The sequence below is a fragment of the Embiotoca jacksoni genome, unplaced genomic scaffold, assembly GCF_022577435.1.
Source record: "Embiotoca jacksoni isolate LCO1_2020_lvr unplaced genomic scaffold, fEmbJac1.0.p SCAF_6, whole genome shotgun sequence".
Taxonomy (NCBI): domain Eukaryota; kingdom Metazoa; phylum Chordata; class Actinopteri; family Embiotocidae; genus Embiotoca; species Embiotoca jacksoni.
In genome coordinates, this window is record NW_027185414.1 from 17,149,538 (window position 1) to 17,168,650 (window position 19,113).

The window sequence follows — 19,113 nt, forward strand, 5'->3', positions numbered from 1 at the left end:
ATTCTCATAGATCTTTTGTAGATCTCTACGATGTGTTAACATCAGCCGCCTTGCGCGACCAGCACGTGCGACTTCTGAGCACACATTGTACGGTTCCTCAGCTGAAATTGGACGGCTGGCTCTAATAGTTAATCTACGTTAATTATGAATATTTTTCACTTGTTTTAATGAATCCTTTTTATTGAATTTATTTTATACTTGAGAGTTTACAGTTTAGAGTCTTATAATGTAGCATTACTGAAATTTGTATTTATTAATTATTTCCTATGTTGGTGCCTTAACTTAAAGTAAGAATCATGGCCTATGTTCCTTGACGATAACTGTACAGCTTTATAAACATACTCGCATATAAAAGACCGGGGTCAGGGCAAAGAGTGTGATCAGCACAGTATTGATTTGTTTCCATTGTTGGTCATGCCTCCAGTGGCCGAGCTGAAAACAGATGAATGATGTTCCCTCAGTTACTGTAGTACACTACTGAATAACAAGATATGGCTTCATTACACATCTGCAGCAGTTGTTCTTTGCACACAGTAATTAGTTCATTAGGTGCGTTGGAGGGTGTAATTTAGATATATTATCTTTCCATCTAGCTAAAGAATCCATGCCCCCCCCCCCCCATCTCCCCCCTCACACACACACACACACACACACACACACACACACACACACACACACACACACACACACACACACACACACACACACACACACACACTCCCCACAACTCTCATCTCTTGGTGGAATGGTAATTATGTTGCCAGTTAAGTGCTGGGAAAATGGCCGCTCCAACAGTAACTCATTAATTCACTATAGATTCTGCCCCACAACATGCCTATTGTAGCGAAGTCCTCACCAGCCTTGGGAATGCCATTGAGTGGGCTTGGCCTCTTATTTTATGGCACCATGTGACTCTGCAGACGAGGAATTGTGGTTCAGAGCTGCACAGTGTGAAAAATGTTCTGCATTCTGAAATTTGAAAAGCATTATGCTTTTACTTCTGTGTCAAACACGCCAACTTCCTGCTCCCAAGTTTATGTTTCAACGTTCAAATGCTGCTCTTATCACTCGGACCATGTGCAGTCTTTGTAGTTGCGTTGTGGCAGACGATACCTTTGTTCTTGCTGGTTGCAGCTAATTTTGGTCCTCCTGTCTGGAGGCAGGCATGAGCAGACTGAAAGACCCCTTGCTGAATCACCCCTTTGTTAAATGTTTGTGTGTGTGTGTGTGTGTGTGTGTGTGTGTGTGTGTGTGTGTGTGTGTGTGTGTGTGTGTGTGTGTGTGTGTGTACATGTACACACCGGTGTGTCTGCTTGTCCGTGTGGTACAGTGAGTTTTACCACAGTCAAATCCAGCTGTAGTGTGAAGTGGAAACCATAATTTGCAAGTACTAAGAATACCAGTGTTTTGGTCCCCAGTATTCACAGCACTGCATGGACACCCTTTCAACTGTTTGTCTTATGTCCTTTAACAATCTGTTGGGCTCACTTTGTGTTGTATGTTGCAATGGATAGTTAGGATTTCCATAGGCAGGTCCTTGTCCTTACTTTTTGTAACTGTGTTTTTTGTGTTAATTAAGTGTCCAGAGACAACATTTTACCTGAGTTTGTGGAAGACTTGGGTGCCTGTGTTCAGGAGGGGGTTTTGGAGTCCTTCCCCTGGAAAAGTTTGTGGTTTCTGATTAAAAATATTTCACATGATTTTTGAACAAATATTTTTTTTTTTATATCTTGTGTAAAATTGTCCACACATTTTGAAAATATAAAGCAAAAATAGATACACAACACCCAGACGCTTAAAACCAAAATTTTTGTGGAAAGGTTAGTTTCTTACTTTGAGTTTCTATTCATTTGGCGGTGGTGCCCAAAATAGCTTGAGTGCTTCTAATGGCAGGGAAAACCCTGAAGAAAATACAGATGCCAAGGATTTGCAGCTGACCACGGGGTCGATATCATTTGGGTCAAGCTCTGCTGGGGAGTAGATGTACAATCCTTTTATTTGTTTTGATCTGTTCAACGTAACTGGGATTATAGGGGGCAATATTGCTGAAAATATGATTTAAATGTTAACATAGATTGTGAACTTCTGTACACAACAATGGGTTTCTTGCTTGGTTAAACTTCTGATTTGATGTCAATGGTTGTTTTAACTAATCAGCTTAATTCTATGGAATTTATTTCAGGTCATTTGCTCAGCAGGAGATTCATTGTGTCAGTAATTTGTGCAGCTTAAACTGCAACCTCTAAAGTAACTTACTATATAAATCTCACTTCTTGCGACAAAAATGTATAGCAACGCATGGCACCATATGGCTCCTGGTGATTATAGATTTACATCATTTACACTGCTGAGACTCATAACAGTAACCACTGGCATCGTCATCACCACACTATCAATCTGTTTCCTCTTCTGTCACTGATGTTTGTGTATTTTATCACATTATATTCAGCTGTGTTGAGCTGCGTCCATGCTTTCATTCTGTACTCATGGGCAGTTTGATGGGAAAAGGAAAAAGGAGACAAAAAGAAACAAAGAGGGAGGTTGGTGCAGAACGATCTTGAACACAAGGCAGGGAAAGGTGAGGACAACGGTTTGGAATGAGAAACAAGCAGTGAGAGAGGTGGAACTGGTCTCCTTATCTACGCATTCCTGTCAAGTGTGTGTGAAGGGAGGGGTAGGGTGGGAATGCTGATAGTTGTGTATTCAATGATTGGCTGAATCCAGCACCCCTGCTGGATCTGGTTATCATTCTCAATGCCTTGGCTTACACTTTGTTTCCATAGACACAAAAATAAACCCTAGTTGTAGTGGGTGGGTGTTTACGAGAAACTGTGAAAAAACAAAGTGTAACACCTGTTTATCCTTTCAGCTTCCAGTAGTTTCTCTCGTCATTTGAACTCCTTTATATCAGTGTTGTGAGCCAATAACTGCTGGTAAAACTGGGTGTTGGATAAATTGGTCAGGGTTCACCTATGAAACAAACTTCTCACAAGACATTTTATCAACCAAGACCTCAAACACATGTCAAACCATTCTGCTATATCATTTAAATAGTATTGGAAGGAGGAAAACTATCACAGTTTCACACCGTTTCAAATGACCGATCACAGTAAGTAGAGACAAACTCATCCATCCTTGGATCTTTGCCACCCCTACCTGCACACCCTAAAGGAGAAAAGAATAAGACTGCTCTTTTTAGCAAATCATCTTCCTTTCATCTTCATCTCAAAAGTGAGACCCGCTATCTGAGAGGCTGTTTGAAACTTTGAAGTTTGTGCAAAACCCACAGCTTGAACTAAACCAACCAGATGGATTTTTGAAAAACGGAAAGTCAGAATCCCACCAGAAGTTACTATTCTCCTCTGTGACCTCAACACTTCCTGTCTTTCTAGGCAGAGAACAATTAGTGTGGTTGAGCTAGGATGACTTTGCTGCTGGATAAGCTGCACGAGATGTTAGCCTAGCCTAGCTAGCTGTGTGTCTGGGTCAGTGGATAGCAGTGAACTGCTCGGTGCACATCATCAGCTCTGTGAAGCTGCTCTGTGGTCAGTGGAAATAATCAGAGCCTGTACCTGACCCAGAGCTCCTAACCAAGCTTTTTCATTTATTCAAGTAGAAATACATTGCACTTATGATTTCTGAGAACCAGATAAGCATATAAGGTAATTATAATTATAGAGGATATTGAAAATCAATACCGTCACAGTTCAAGTGTTTTTGTCAAAATGATTTGGATGAACAATTACTTTAAGGAGGCTATCACTAGATTAACTAGCAAGATTTCCACTCACAAAATCTTACACTCAGCTTTACTGATGTCTCTCAGATGTGAGAACATTATTACGTTATCTTTATATTGGTTGGGGTTAAAACTTGGAGCCTGCATTTGTCACTGGAGCATTTTTTTTCAGCGACCTGTCTTTGGTTGCTTGTAGAATCTCATGAGGTTAAAGGTTAGATACAAGATAGAGATAAAGGGCAGATCGTCATCTGCTAGTAGTCAGGCTGCTGTTGCAGTAACACAGAGACGTCTTTGTGGATGTTCTCAGCTACTTCAATATTACCTTCATCTAACCAAAATGGTTTTACAGTGCACTGAAGAGTCATGCTTGTTGATTTGACAATATTTTCCAGTTCTCATCATCCTTCCTTCCGTCCTTCCTTCCTTCCATCCGTCCGTCCATCCTTCCTTCTATCCATTTCACTGTGTCTGCTTTCATGAGACAGCAGCAGTAGACTTCAGAGGAAAGCATGGCTCAGATTAACGTTTTAATCCAAAAGCCCGGATTATAGGTTTTGTATTTTATTCCTACCCTCACTATTCTAGCAGTGACTCTGTGTCAGATAATTTTCAGTCAGAGGTGTGTGTGTGTGTGTGTGTGTGTGTGTGTGTGTGTGTGTGTGTGTGTGTGTGTGTGTGTGTGAGTGTGAGTGAGTGTGGAGTCCTGATGGAGAGTTTTTTTTATGGAGCTCTGTGACATAGTAGAGCTGCTATTTGAAACTAATTAACTCAAGCATATTTGAGCACGTCAGCACAACGGTACATCATTGCTGACTGAGTCTCTGCATCATCATCATCATCATCATCATCGTCGTCGTCATCTGCCCATTGGCCACTTGCCCTCATCTGCACACCCGTGTGAGCACACGCTTGCAGCCCTCTCTCCTCCCATCACAGAAACAACCTGCCCTAAAAATCACTACTGCTGAATTCATCTGTTTAACACTGAAGGTGACAGCGGTTATTAAGTTGAGGTTGTTATTGTGTGCACTTAGTGGGGTTGCCCAGTACACGCTAATCTGAAAGACTGAATGTCTGAATGCTTCTGCATGTAAAAGCTTACATTCGTGGCTTACACATCGCATGTGTTTGCTGTTGCGTTCTTGCCCTCCAGAAAGAGCGCATGTGTCTCTAATTATGTGTTGTTTGGGTATACTGCTGCTTACCTCTTTCCTTTGGCTCCACTGAGAGGGGCAATATGGTTACCATGGATACAATTGCCCCACTGATGGCCGACACCAGATTGATGATTGTGTGCGGTTTGCCAATGTAAATATTGATCTAAAGTGTTTGTATCTCCTCCCTGACTCCTCTCCTCTCCTCTCCTCTCCTCTCCTCTCCTCTTCTCTTCTCTTCTCTCCTCTCCTCTCCTCTCCTCTCCTCTCCTCTCCTCTCCTCTCCTCTCCTCTCCTCACCTCCTGCAGTACACCTGAGCAACATGTTAAAAAGCTATGAAGAAAGGACCAACTACTAACCATAATGTGACCATAACAAATGTACATGAAAGTGAGATTAAAAACCTCTATAACAGGATGCAGCCCTGGTCTTTTAATGCAATGCCCACTTGCCGTCACACATTCCCTTCCAGTGCGGCGCTGAGGCTTTCTTAGGTTGCAGGTCATAAGATGGGGTGAGCTATACAAGGAGGAATTTTTAATAGTTTGCACAGGGATTTTCAGCTATTTCCTGCAAACAGGAAGTGGAGTGTTTTCCTGTGGGTGCTGTGGCTGTGCTTGCTTACATCCTGCCTCAGGCTATCAGAGAAGAGCAGACACACTGACCTAAAGCTTTGTCAGGATTTTGCCCCACACTTGTCGTCATGGAGAGACTCACTGCTTCTAGCCTGTTGCTCAGAATGTCTCCCTCGACCTCTGAACAACTGGTATTGATGTAAAAAATGGAATTATTGTCACAGAGTGGCAGATATGCCTGTGCTGACCTATTTTTTCTTTCTGCATTTGCCACAATATTCATCTTATGTGTTTCTGTCAAAAACGGGGTCTTGGACTTGGTATTTGATCCGCCCACTGTATGAAGCATTCCTGTGGTTCAAATAAAGGGAAGGCAGATGAAGGGAGGTGGTGAGCAATGGACTACTGGACAACAGTTTCATTGGTGCAGCACTTACAAAGAGGTTGTGTTGTGCTTCTTCTAAACCTCCTTTCAGCCTATGACATTACTCAAAGGATGACCTCACTGTCACCTGCTACTTTGTTAATTTCCTTTCAACATTAATATTTGGATAGATTAGAAAAAGCTATAGGTTGTGAAGGATCAGGAGGAGCACCCAAGCCATTTTGGGCACCACTTGAGCCGAGCGATTATAAAAATCATTGTGGAGAACTAAATGACTTTTCCCAGATCTAATATTGTTGTTGTTCCCCAGTGTACTTCTTATGCAAGTTTTGTTTTTATGCTTTTTAGGTGTTATTTAATTTCTGCTCTAGCTTTTCTGAAAAAAAAAAAAAAAAAAAAAAGTCACACTGATGTGGTAATGATGGGAAAACATGATGTGAAATTTCATTTTTTAACTGCCCCCTCCCCCTCCCCATGAAATAGAATAGACTTAAGTCTTCTTGTGTTTGACTGTGTATGTCTCTTTGTTTAATTACTGTGTATTCAATGCCCCCAACTGGAGTGTCATACCCAGGATCTAGTGTTTAAGGCTGTTTTCAGCTGAATGCTTGGAGTTCCCCAAAGTTTGTGCTGTTCGGCTGAGCGCAAATTGGATTTGCTCAGAGTGCACATCTTGTTAAACTGTTGGCAGTGTATCCGCAGTTTGTGTAGCTTCTCCTTGAATGTGAATATGTTTGAAAACTACAAAGACTGCAGAGATGCATGTGTTGAAGACTTGCATGGCTGTCCTGACCCTATTTATCATTTCATTCTGCTGCAAGTTATTATTGTCCATTTCATCATTCATTTCATTCCAGTCCGTTCATCAGTATTCCCCAAAGAACTGGATTAGTATTTGGCTTTGAAGAGCCTGAGAGAGCTATTATCATCTGTACTGGACTGTGTGTTATGGTGGGCCAGACGGGGTCGAGGCAGGCTGGCTGTAGCTTGAACAAAGAGGCCCTGTAGTGTTAGATCATGGTTGGTGTGGGTGTGTGTGTGTATACGGACAAGTACACATGTGTGTGTTTTGATGGCTGCTCTTTGTTTCTCAGCCCTGGGCCTTGCTGGCCAGAGCTCAAGCCTGACTAATATGGATGTATAAATACACTAGGCTGCCGTCAGTTTGTGCAACATCAAGCACACCATTGTTTCACACAACTCTGTGACTTCAGAGATAAACCTCATCCTTTGTTCCCGTCAGTATTTTTTATTTTCATTTTACTCCAGAAAATAAGACACACTTGTGTTCATGTTTGTTTTGGCGCCACATATTCTGGGCTCTTTGCTTGTAATATAATATACGAGATCACCAAATGACCTTTTGACACGGAGCTACGGCTTGAAAGATTGTTTCCTCACAGAAACGTCTTTCTGTGGATTTGTATTTTAGGAAAGATGAGACCACTCTGTCCTCTCTCATCCACATCACGTGGTAATTAGCTGTTAAAAATCCACTTGTTAAAAGTAAGTTGTTTGTTATTTTTTTGATGTCTCCCAGTAAATCCTTGGAATGGATATGTTAGTTGGGTTTCTCATGGAGAGGGATTTCAACTGCCCTTTTCCCAGTTATGCTAAGACTTAAGGGCTATTGCTGTCTGCTTTCCACCCTACTTGTATCTCACACTCAATCAGCCTGCCTGTTAATCACCACTTCACATTGCAGTGATTAATTACTGCATTAATCTCACCTGAGAGGCATAGCTGCAGTCCCAGTAGAGTAAAATAGTCTAAGCAGCCTAAGAGACAGGCAGGTTCTCTACCTTGGCTGAGATCTGTTCACCAAGTTTACCAGTAAACCTTGTATTTGTCTGTAGCCTGTATTCTAGGCTCTTATTTTGTGACACAGCCTTTGCACATATTTATCAGTAGAGGATCTGCTTCAAAATGTAGATAAAAACATCTTATGTTATCCAGCCATAACCAAACTGCCTCGTAGACTGTCTTAATTGTACTGTATATCTGTGAGGGACAGAGCCTCACCACTCACAAGCTTAACTTTACGACACATTTCACGTTTTTGCATGATTGAAAACACTAATATGGACAGCAATGTTATAATCAATTTAATTCATTAAAACCATCTGCCTTGAAACAAATGTGTGGTTTATTTGACAGAAGATCATTCTTTCTCTCATACGACAGCGATTTATTTCAATGGTGAGCATTTATATGTGTGTGTGTGTGTGTGTGTGTGTGTGTGTGTGTGTGTGTGTGTGTGTGTGTGTGTGTGTGTGTGTGTGTGTGTGTGTTGTAAAGAAATAAGGGACCAGAGAATAAAAAGGACATATTGTTTCACATGTCCTTGTCTACAGTTTTATGGACCCTGTCTCTCGGTACTGTATATTGAAGTTGTAGAAGCAGCCCACAGCCTTGCTCCCCTCCTCCGGCTCCTCCCTCTGCCTGCCTATCAGTGCAACCCACAGTTCAAGGACAAGACCACCTGCCTGCCTGACCACCTGGTCACATGACCCCAGCATGCTGTTGTTTCTCATAGCGTAGCCCCTCTCTGTTTGCCTGGACTGTTGGATGAATGAATGGATGAACGGATGGATGAATATATCACAAAACACTTTAGAGGAATGGATGTGTTTGGGAATGTCGGGGGGGGGGGGGGGGGGGGGGGAAGAGATGTGGTTAAATGGGTCAGGTCCCTTCACACAATAGTGGCTTTACTGTGGGAGTCGTAGGGGCAGACAGGAGGGGGAGGGGGAGGGGGGATAAAGCAAGGGGATGCCCAGGCTCTCCGCCAATTATGGACATAAATAGCATCCACACAGAGCTGCCATGGAAATGAACTATTCTCCAAATGATTCCTTGTCATATGGTTCAGAAGAGTGAAAGCAAAAGATTGACCACAAAGCCAGATTAGGGGCCCTACAGTAAGTTCTGCATAGGTTAATATTTACAGAATCCAGACTTTAGTCTGTTCAGTGTCACACGTTGCTTTAAAACATCACTATAATGAAAGTATTTACACTGACAAATCTTTGACATTTTTCTTAGAAAGTTACTCAGACAATTAATTGATTGTCAAAACGTTGCTGATGACTTTTCTCTTGATCAGCTAATGTTTCAGTTCTAGAATTGACTGCATCTTTGCACCTTGCTGTTATGAGCCCAATTAAAACCTCCGTCATTTTGAAATGTTTTTTCCGCCTCGTATTTACACAAATATGCGTATCTGCCATCTACCGTCTGTCTTATTTGTTTGTGTTAGGTCTGTCTTTCTCAACAAACCTACAGTCTAACGTGTCGAGGCATGTCAACAAACACCAGACACTCTTATCAGGTGGCTCTCAGACGCATGCAGATAACCATCCTGCAGTGTGCACCTCCTGTAAACTGTATATTTAGGATAAGGAAAGGTGATGACAGTAATGACCATGATAATCTTGAAGATGATGGTTGAGATAGTTTGGGGATTAGGTGATGATGAAGGGGTGAGACAGCGAGATTATCATGATGACAGGGTGGACAGATGACATGGTGTGTGATTTTAAAAGGCTGATTATAGAAGGTGTAGTAGTAAATGAGCACCCTGCCACGTGTGGTGGTGTTTGTCTTTTCCTTCTCCCCCTCCACATTGGACTGTGCTCAGCACTCTGCCACAGACAGCTGTACATTCGCTCCCTGCAGGCAGACAGGCAGGACGGCACTGTTGCTTCATCAGCTGCAGGGAAGCAGAGCAAAGCTGTAATTTAAAGCTGGATACATAGCACTCTGGGAGTTTAAATACACACTGCTGTACAATAAACAAATTGAAGAGTATCCATTAGACCTAACGATAACATTATTATAGTCTGATGGATGCATACTCGGAGTTCTGTGGCATTTCCTGTGTTTAATGTGGGGGTACCCGCAGTGGAAAATCTATGTGAAACACGCTAAAATAAAATAATATAAAATAAAATAAAATAAAATAAAAAAACATAAGTCTTGCATAAAGGGAAACATGTATGATATAACTAAATTAAAGAGTAGGTGAAAGCAAAATATTCCTGCCAAGATTCAGTCTAATCCGGTGTGGCAGGACGGGAGCAGCTAAATACCTTCACTGCTTTAACTCTCCCTGATAACCCGGCCAGGAATAATATAGGAATGCTCACTCACGCTTTGAGGACTCAGCCGGTCTCTGCCGGCACTTTACTCATGCTGCTGTCATTCATAATCATTTCACATGTAGACTTTTGGTACTCCAGGATTTAGTGATGCAAATAAGCAATAGAGACTACCTTGCTGGTAACCAAACAACTGCTCTGTCTACTGAAAGAGAACAGGACATGGAAATATTCATTGTACAAGCAGTTTACAGGCAGGTGCTCTTATATATAGCTGCATATAAATATATTGTAAATCTAGGAGGTATTGTTTTTCTGTTCAACCTGGTCGATTATGTCAGAAGCTGCTGCCTTCCATACAGTCATGTCATGCAACGCCACATGATCGATTTCCACACTTCTTAATACTTTCAAAGAGGAGTGAACTGTGATCATATCTGTGTGTTTTATATACTGGACAGTAATTCTACACTACCTTGAGTATTCTTTACCCCTCTTCATTTATGTAACATAGGTACAGTATATGCAATCAGATACATTAACACCACTGATTAGGTGAATCAAAACCTATTAACCCAAACAGCTGCACAAACATATCATTTTTTGCTGGGTGATTGTAATTGATTACATTTGAATGTATACTTGCGTTTAATTAACCGGCGTGTTGTGTCCTGTGTTGCAGAGTGCAGCTATGGAGGAAACTGTCATATGGGAACAGCACACAGTGACCCTTCACAGGGTAAGTGTTTACAACTCTTTAATTCACTCTTCCCTTTTGTTTCTTTTGTCTTCTCTCTTTGGCATCCTAATCATGCAGTATGTCTTGCCTGTTCTTCACTTTTGTCCCCCCCCCCCCTGTCCCTCTGTCTTCTGCCCATCATGTCTGTGCTGAGAGGCCCAGCTGTAGCCTCAGGATGTGTGCAAGTGAAACAATAGTCAGGGAACCCAGATGGCAGGAAACAAGGCGAAGGAAGACAGAAATCAGGACCCACTTCCTTACTACTTCATTTCACTTCCTTCCTGTTAGCAACATACTCTTCTCCTTAATACAACTCCAGGGAACAACCGATATCTTTTCTCTGTCCATGTGCTTTTTGTCCTATAATCATGACAGGTTGTACCTCCTAACGTCAGTAGCTATTGTAAGTTCGGTGGATATCACTGACTATCCACTGTGGCACAATCAGCATCATCAGGTTAACTATAAAACAGTTCAAAGCCATATTCCCCTAGAGAGAAAGGAGTATACTTATTCTCTTCCTGTGTGCTTTGAGACAGTAAACTCTGGTTGGTTGATGCTGCTGTGTTGTGGGATTGTGTAGAGCACCTGTCTAGACTGGCCTGCTTGCTGTAATCTAATTAGAAGCAGCTTTATTGAGTCTGAAGGAGCTGCCCAGCGTGACCTGCGCTGTTCAGCTGCACAGCACTCCCGTATTGTAGTGGTTGTAAGATTAGCCGTTGACATCACATGGTATGCTCCCTTGGTGCTGGCAAAAACACTGCAGTCCTCAAAACATCAATGGAATCCTCTTGGAAAAGTAGAAAACTTGCAAATGCATAGCTTTGTTGTTGTTTACAGTAATTGACCCATTCTTTAAAAGCCCTCCTTCACTGCACATTATTATACCTAAGTAACAGTTTGGCTAAAATTAAGCCTGAAGAGAGTCTAAATAGTTAAAGTATTTACAGCAAACCTCAACACATATCATTGCACACCTCATTTCATTTCATAGCACCGGACACTTTTTTCTATTTGTCACAAACTGTATTTATTTATTTTAATTTAATTTAATTTGGGTTTTTTTTGTATGTATAGTCTGTGTGTGTATTTATTCTAAAATAATATTTTTTTTATCTATCTTATTTCTTATATGTGATACATATTTGTTCATATTGTGTGCACTTTTTGGTTTTCTTTGCTGCTGTGACGACTGAATTAATAAAGTCAAATCTAAATCTAATCTAATCACAGGTCTAGTGTATCTGCCTTTTCTGCTGTATCAGTAAGTCCTTTGTGTATTTTTGTGTTAACAGGCCCCAGGATTTGGGTTTGGCATTGCCATCTCAGGTGGGCGAGACAACCCTCATTTCCAGAGTGGAGAGACATCCATTGTGATATCTGATGTATTGAAAGGAGGTCCTGCAGAGGGTCTGCTTCAGTAAGTGTTTCCAGGAGATCTGTTAGTCTGACCTCAGAATATTTAATACATCTCTGTTTTGTTTTATGCTGCAATGATGTCCACTATCCTGATATTCATCATGTAGTTCATAAATCTTAACAACTGTTTGTGCATCTACAAATTTTTTCCAGAGAAAATGATCGAGTGGTGATGGTCAATGCAGTTTCTATGGACAATGTAGAACATGCCTACGCTGTTCAGCAACTTCGCAAAAGTGGCAAAAATGCAAAGATAGTAAGTTCAACACAGAAGATATGTCACCTATGACGTTGCAGAGTCAGGGAATTTAACTGAATGTTTTTGTAATATTTAAGATATCAGCGCAAAAATAATGTCTGAACCTTTAACATCTGAAATTTTGTCTCTTTTTCAAGACTATTCGAAGGAAAAGGAAAGTACAAATCCCAATTTCACGGCCAGGGGACAGGGAGACGATGTCTGAGCATGAGGAAGAGGACAGTGATGAAGATGATGGTTATGAGCACCATGGTGGCCAAAGTGCCTATGGAGGCGCGAGCGGAGGTACAGGCACTGGCAGGCGTCAGGATCGTGAGCGCAGCAGCAGCGGGAGGCGGGATCACAGTGCCTCTCGGGAGAGGAGCGTCTCGCCACGCTCTGATCGCCGATCACAAACCTCTTCTGCTCCACCCAGGCCTGCCAAGGTCACCCTTGTCAAGTCTCGCAAAAATGAAGGTGAGCATTACGATGTCCCGGCATCTGAAATGATGACTGTGCATATTGTGGATACATCTGATTTACACAAAACTCTTCCGAATATCATAAAAACAAACACAACAGATGATTAACTTCTGGAGTTTTCTCAACATTACTAACATACACAATAAGGTTGATCAGAACTTAAATGTGAAGTAGTCTGTTAATCTTATTTGCACAGGATCAATTGACAGTTAAACTGATGCATCCTGTTAATGACTTTTTTTTATGCTTATCACCTCCGAAAGCAGAATATGGATTGCGGCTGGCCAGCCACATCTTTGTGAAGGACATCTCTCCAGAGAGCCTTGCTGCCAGAGATGGAAACATTCAGGAGGGAGATGTTGTCCTTAAGGTGAGAGAGAACAAAGGAGGTTTTCCATGAATAAAACACAGTGATGGCCAAATGCACTTGAAAAAAACTTGATGAGAGCAAACATAGAAAAGATGAATGCGTAAAGAAGATAGTTTCACATGATTTAGTAGAAAGAAGAAGAGTTAGAAAAGGGTTTTCTTTTTTACTGAAAATGTTCAACAGTGGACTGTGACCAGATGACTGTCTTCTTCTTCTTCTTCTTCTTCTTCTTCTCCTTCTCCTTCTCCTCCTCCTCCTCCTCCTCCTCCTCCTTGTTCTTCTTCTTCTAGTTTAAATGTTATTACAGGGTAAAAAACAAAACATTATAACATAACATAAAAAATACTTTTGGTTTAATTGGTAGAGTTTATGATACTTATGTTCACTCTCTGTGCTGACACAGCACTATTAGGATCGTCAGTCCAGTTATGTTATCCATATTAAACCTGTTAATAGCTTCCTCTGCTTCTCCTCATTAAAGATGTACTCTTTGCCTTGTCATGATGGTAGTTGTGGGCTCCACATAAAGAACTGTGCAGCAGAGATAGTTTGCCTCTTTAGTTCTGGTGCTGACCTGCTCCTCTTCCTCTGCAGATCAATGGCACAGTTACAGAGAACCTATCCCTGATAGATGCCAAGAAGCTGATTGAGAGGTCAAAGGGCAAGCTAAAGATGGTTGTGCAGAGAGATGAGCGTGCCACACTGCTCAACATTCCTGACCTCGATGACAGCATCCCATCAGCCAATAACTCCGACAGAGATGGTGAGACAACAGACGTGTCGTGTTGCCTTGTTGAATGCAGCGAGCATTTGATTGGATGAGCTGTGACCGCTTTTTTAAAACATGTGAATCTGAAAACCTTTTTTAGTTCTTTCTTGTTATATACAATACAATTTTGATTTACGTCATTGATTAAATGCTAATGCATACTCAATTTATATTTCACAGACATTTCAGAAATACACTCACTGACATCAGACCATTCCAATCGATCCCTCGGGAGAGGAAGTCGATCACGTTCACCTGACAGGCCCGAAACATCGGAACATCTCCGTCACTCACCTCGGCAGATCAGCAATGGCAGGTGGGCGAAACGAACACACACACACACACACACACACACACACACACACACACACACACACACACACACACACACACACACCTCACTGACATTGTGGTGATGGGACGCAGCTGTCACACATGACACAGTCATTCATCCACACTCACGCTCCAACTCTTCATACATCATGTTCACATCCACAGGTAAGTGGGTGCTGAGTAAGCACCTGGCACCACTAATGCATAAATCAATAGATGAAGACATAACATGCATAAACCATCACAGTCCCGAAGGAGCTATCAGTGAGTTCCAATACTGGCTCTGTGTGGGAGGGAACTGGGGAGGAGGAGGGATTCATCCGACTCCTGGTTGACAAAGGTCTTATTTTGAAAGTACACTTTCACTTTGAACACAAACATTTAATTCTTGTTATTTTATTCATGTAAATATGATATTTACTTTATGATCCATACTCAGTGATTATAATACCATTTGATAACTATTATCTGAATATACTCTGTATACTTTGTCAGCTATTCTTTCAATTGGTTTTAATGTCCGTACTGTCTCTTGGCCCTCATCTTCTGTTACCGCCAGTTGGAGCTTCCAGTAAGTTCTCGTTCTTGTAGTTTAGAGGTTGCATAGTTTCTTTTAGATTAGATTAGATTTAGACTTTATTAATCCCACAGTGGGGAAATTTAGTTAGATGACACATAGATGGCAAACGAAAGCTAGCAGATACATACAAGTGACTATAGGTTCTCTCATTCAGTGTGGAGCTTGGACAGTGAATGAGATGAGGTAAGTAGATTTTGCACACTTGAATCCAGTAAATAAAACAGGACTGGGGACTGACACAGGGCTGCAGCTTTAGGAAACTAATTCTGCAATTGGCTGCAATGGGAACAGACAGGATATGTTACTGCTTTCTGTAAATAGTTCACAGGAAACAGTGCAGGGTGGGTGTTGAATCAAGGTCTTCAAGCACTTGTTCTTGTCTGAACGGTCAGTGTCTCATTTAACCAAACCTTCATTTCATTACGCTTGTTGCAGACACAATGGACTGTCATACTCTGCATATAAACATTTTAAAACATTTCAGGAGATGGTCATTGGCAAAGTCATTGCTAATAAAATGGTGGCAATTATCTTTAAGCTTCTGTGATGTTGATGAGATGGAGGACTGGCTATGTGAGATACAAGTGCCAATCTTAAATGGCCAATTTTTTTTACCAGGACAGGCATACAAAATTCTAATTTAAACCAACAAACAGAGATCGAGTTTATTACACGCACATTTAAATCTGCCATTGTAGCTGAGATGTTAGTTTGCTATGCTGCTGCATGATTAACTGTTTGGCTTATTAGTTGCTTTTCAGTCAAATACTATGAGTAGATTAACCTCGAGTACTGCCATTTTAATAGATGGTACATTGTGTCAGACTTTGCAGTAACTATACTTGTTTCAATGCAGGATGAGGGCAGGTTCACTGTTGCACAGATTGCTTCCAATGTAAGTCAATGCATCCATCTGACAACAGGCCTGTTTGTTTTTGAGCAGTTTTCACTACAATATTTTGGTTGTCACGCTCCCTAATCCCTCTATTACCTTTGTGTGCTACATTGTCTTTTTTTTTTTGTTTTGTATGATTGTTAATTTGGTAAACATATGAGTTGTTGTAAGAGGAGTTCCACCTGCTACTCATCTGGTTGTGTTTTAACACGCAATCCAGAGCTGGCCGTCACTAGACCATGATGCAAAGAAATATTTTTTACTATCTGCCGGTTTGGGAGGGGTAAAAGGAATTTGACATACTTCCCACAGTGCTTTGCCCCAAGCCAAATGGTTCGCTGAACCTGATTGGCTGTCGGGTTTAGGGGCATTCTTTTCCTCAGGACACAATACTAGTTCAAGTTTCTCAATACAACAGATTATCCAAAAAGTCCTTCATCAAGTGTGTGAAGTGGGATTCAGTATACTTTGTACAAAGGGAAAAGGTGCTCTGTGTTGTGCAGCAAGGAATTAAGATAACATCTTTTTAATGAGCGTCATGGTTCAACTTACAGATGCATTGGTGTGAGTAATTAATTTTTTTCTAGAATATTTGGTAGTTTTTCTTAGTGATTTTTTGGAGTGGTAGAATCAAGAATCAAGAATCAAATTCTGGTTTTCAATCCTTTCCTTATTTTTCAACAGGATGTTAGTATATCCAGTCACTTTTGTTCAGTCAGGTTTGTTCTGGAAATATTTTGTAGTTTCTGAATGGATGAATAATTATGGAGAACAGGACTGTTTAACAGCGTAGATTCAATTCTGTTTGTGCAGCAAATTCTCTCCTGCTCCACTTTTTCTGCATCTCACTTACTTGCTTTCCTTTGCCCGTACCCATACGATAAAAATGTGTAAGTGAGAGGATTGAACAGAGGGTTCTGTCAAATTGCATTTGTCAGCGTGACGCCTTTTTTAGCACAATTCTGCGGCAAGAAGCAGAAGATTTAGGCCACACCACTCTCACTCTCTCTTTCTCTGTCCATCGCTCTCGCTCTGTTTGTCTCTCTCTTTCTCATTCATCCGACACACACACACACACACACACACACACACACACACACACACACACACACACACACACACACACACACAGACACAATGTCTCTCTCTCCCATTGCAATTTTGTTATTTATCCCTGGAATGCCGCTCTCATTTAGCCTTCTCCCTCCATAACAAACAGCGATATAGGTCTCTCTGATGTTGATTCTGCTGACATAAAACTGCTCGGACCAAGTTTATTTGTAAAACTGCATTGTCGTGAGAACTGCTGAACAAATTCATGGACCTAGAAAAGGGAAAACTGTGGTTGGAAAAATTGTAAATAAGTGCTGCAGCTGCACAGCTGACAGGTTGGACTCTAATAATTGGTCATTTATATGTCAATACTTGTACATCCACCGTCTTTGTATCTGCGTTTTATTAAGTTTTATTGTTGGATTGTGAGTGACTACACTCTATATAATCCATACACTTTGAGAGGACGGGCTTGAGCGACGTTGTACACGCTGAACTGGTGGCACGGCCTGCACCTTCACGTTCTTTTACAAAAGCTTCTGAATACAGCTCAAGTACTGTGCCAGCAGGCAGTCATGTGATCACATTGGAATTCAAGCATTGTTTTAAGCGGCAGATCCCTTTCTACCCTGTTAGACATAACTTGCTAGACTCACACACACTGTTTTCCTTAATTTATTTGATGCAGGTTGAACAGGATCTTGGACTGAAAAATATCCCAACTCAAGAGTTTATGCTGCAGCCCTCATTCTGATTTATCTTTTTCTGCCTGTGTGCGCTCACTGGCAAGGTTATGGTCTATGAAATGTGAGTTTGCAATATATCATCCTGCAAGAAAAAAGTAATTTGGAAAATAAAACCTTTTTAAACCCCGTCCGTTCCTTTTGAAGTTTGGAACATGTTTTTTACTGACATACTGTGAAAACCACACAATTTGAGCGAAAGAAAAACATCCACCCTAAAGAATGCACAATGTTACATCGTTGATAAAAGTGCTGTGTCTTTTTGACATAGCTGCAAATCCTTCTTTTAATTGCTCATTGAATTTTCATAGACATTTTTTTTTATATTTATGCCATGTGACGCAGCCTGTGGTTCATGCTGTTTCCTTTGGGGTTCATTTTATTGTGTGTGTCTTCCTGGTGATGTCAACACAGGATAAAACTACCACTAAGCACAAAACACAAGGTCATTCTTACACACTCAAGGAACACATTCATGTAAAGTGCCATCTTTAAACTGTCAATGCTTAAAGCATTGGCCGCCTACTCATACTGAATTGTGATGCGTTGTTATCATTTATTTCAGCCATCGAAGTCGAGATGAGGATCGCACATCCAAAACAGGGGCCATGTCCACGCCAGTCAAAAGCTCTGATGACGGTGTCTTGTCACAGGCCAGCGACCAGGCCAGCTCCAGAGATGACAAACAGTTACCCCCGCTGCCTGGTAAAGAACCGTCTACACATCGACAGGAGGGATTTATGCAGGCCCTCACATTAGTCTGAACTATCAACACTGTTATATGACCTTTGATCCACTCAAGCACAGTTTAGAAAACAAGTGTTTACTCAGGCTTAGACTGCTTACTGCTGCAGTTGGACTGTTTGGTTCTGTGTAGAGCTGTGTATGTTTGCTGAAGGCACCAGAAGATAAATTATTTAAAAAAACAAAGTGAGTCATGGGTCAGAAATACCTTTTTAGTAAACTCCTATTACGGGTAATACACCTAAAAAGCCACAATCTCAGCTGCTGTTTTTACACCATCTAATCGCCACATTGTCGTACAAGTTACAGATCCTTCCCAGCCTTCACAAAGAAATGCTCTCTACACTTCAACACCCAACAAAAATGAGCCTATATAATACATTACTCAGTAATATTCATCACCATGTCTGACATGGTTTAAAGCAGATGCTTTCAGATTTACAATAGGTTTTATTTCATTAAGTAGCACTTGGCTCGCTGTCTTTAGCACACAAAATAACAAAAGTGATGCAGCTTTGTTGCTGAGTGTTTTCTTTGTGTATATGTGGGTCATTCTCTTTGGTATGCTTGTATTTATGCCAGAACCAAAGCCAGTTTATGCACAGCCTGGTCAGCCTGACGTGGACCTGCCCGTCAGCCCGTCTGATGCCCCTGTACCCAGCGCTGCTCACGATGACAGCATTCTCAGGTAAATGTTCTTCATGCTGTCTCCTGAATCACTGGACAATTGTGAGTGCAGACATGGACGTAGCACAAAGTGTAGATCAAGTGCATATTTTGTACTCTTTGA

General features: G+C 41.3%; 1 protein-coding gene across 19 annotated transcripts in view; it reads left to right on the forward strand.

Annotated features, from left to right (window-relative positions):
* tjp1a (tight junction protein 1a) overlaps positions 1–19,113 on the forward strand; it is a 99,403-nt gene that overhangs the window by 56,973 nt on the left and 23,317 nt on the right. For 9 of the 19 annotated variants that reach the window (XM_069174232.1, XM_069174236.1, XM_069174241.1 and 6 more), the window contains exons 3-11: positions 10,640–10,696; positions 11,992–12,116; positions 12,269–12,371; positions 12,512–12,830; positions 13,103–13,206; positions 13,801–13,969; positions 14,156–14,291; positions 18,145–18,284; positions 18,906–19,011. In XM_069174232.1, coding sequence (XP_069030333.1) covers positions 10,640–10,696; positions 11,992–12,116; positions 12,269–12,371; positions 12,512–12,830; positions 13,103–13,206; positions 13,801–13,969; positions 14,156–14,291; positions 18,145–18,284; positions 18,906–19,011 — 1,259 coding nt within the window. Of the gene's footprint in view, positions 1–10,639; positions 10,697–11,991; positions 12,117–12,268; positions 12,372–12,511; positions 12,831–13,099; positions 13,207–13,800; positions 13,970–14,155; positions 14,292–14,867; positions 14,880–15,744; positions 15,784–18,144; positions 18,285–18,905; positions 19,012–19,113 lie in introns of all 19 variants that reach the window. The other 10 variants (XM_069174225.1, XM_069174230.1, XM_069174233.1 and 7 more) reach the window with 3 other exon arrangements.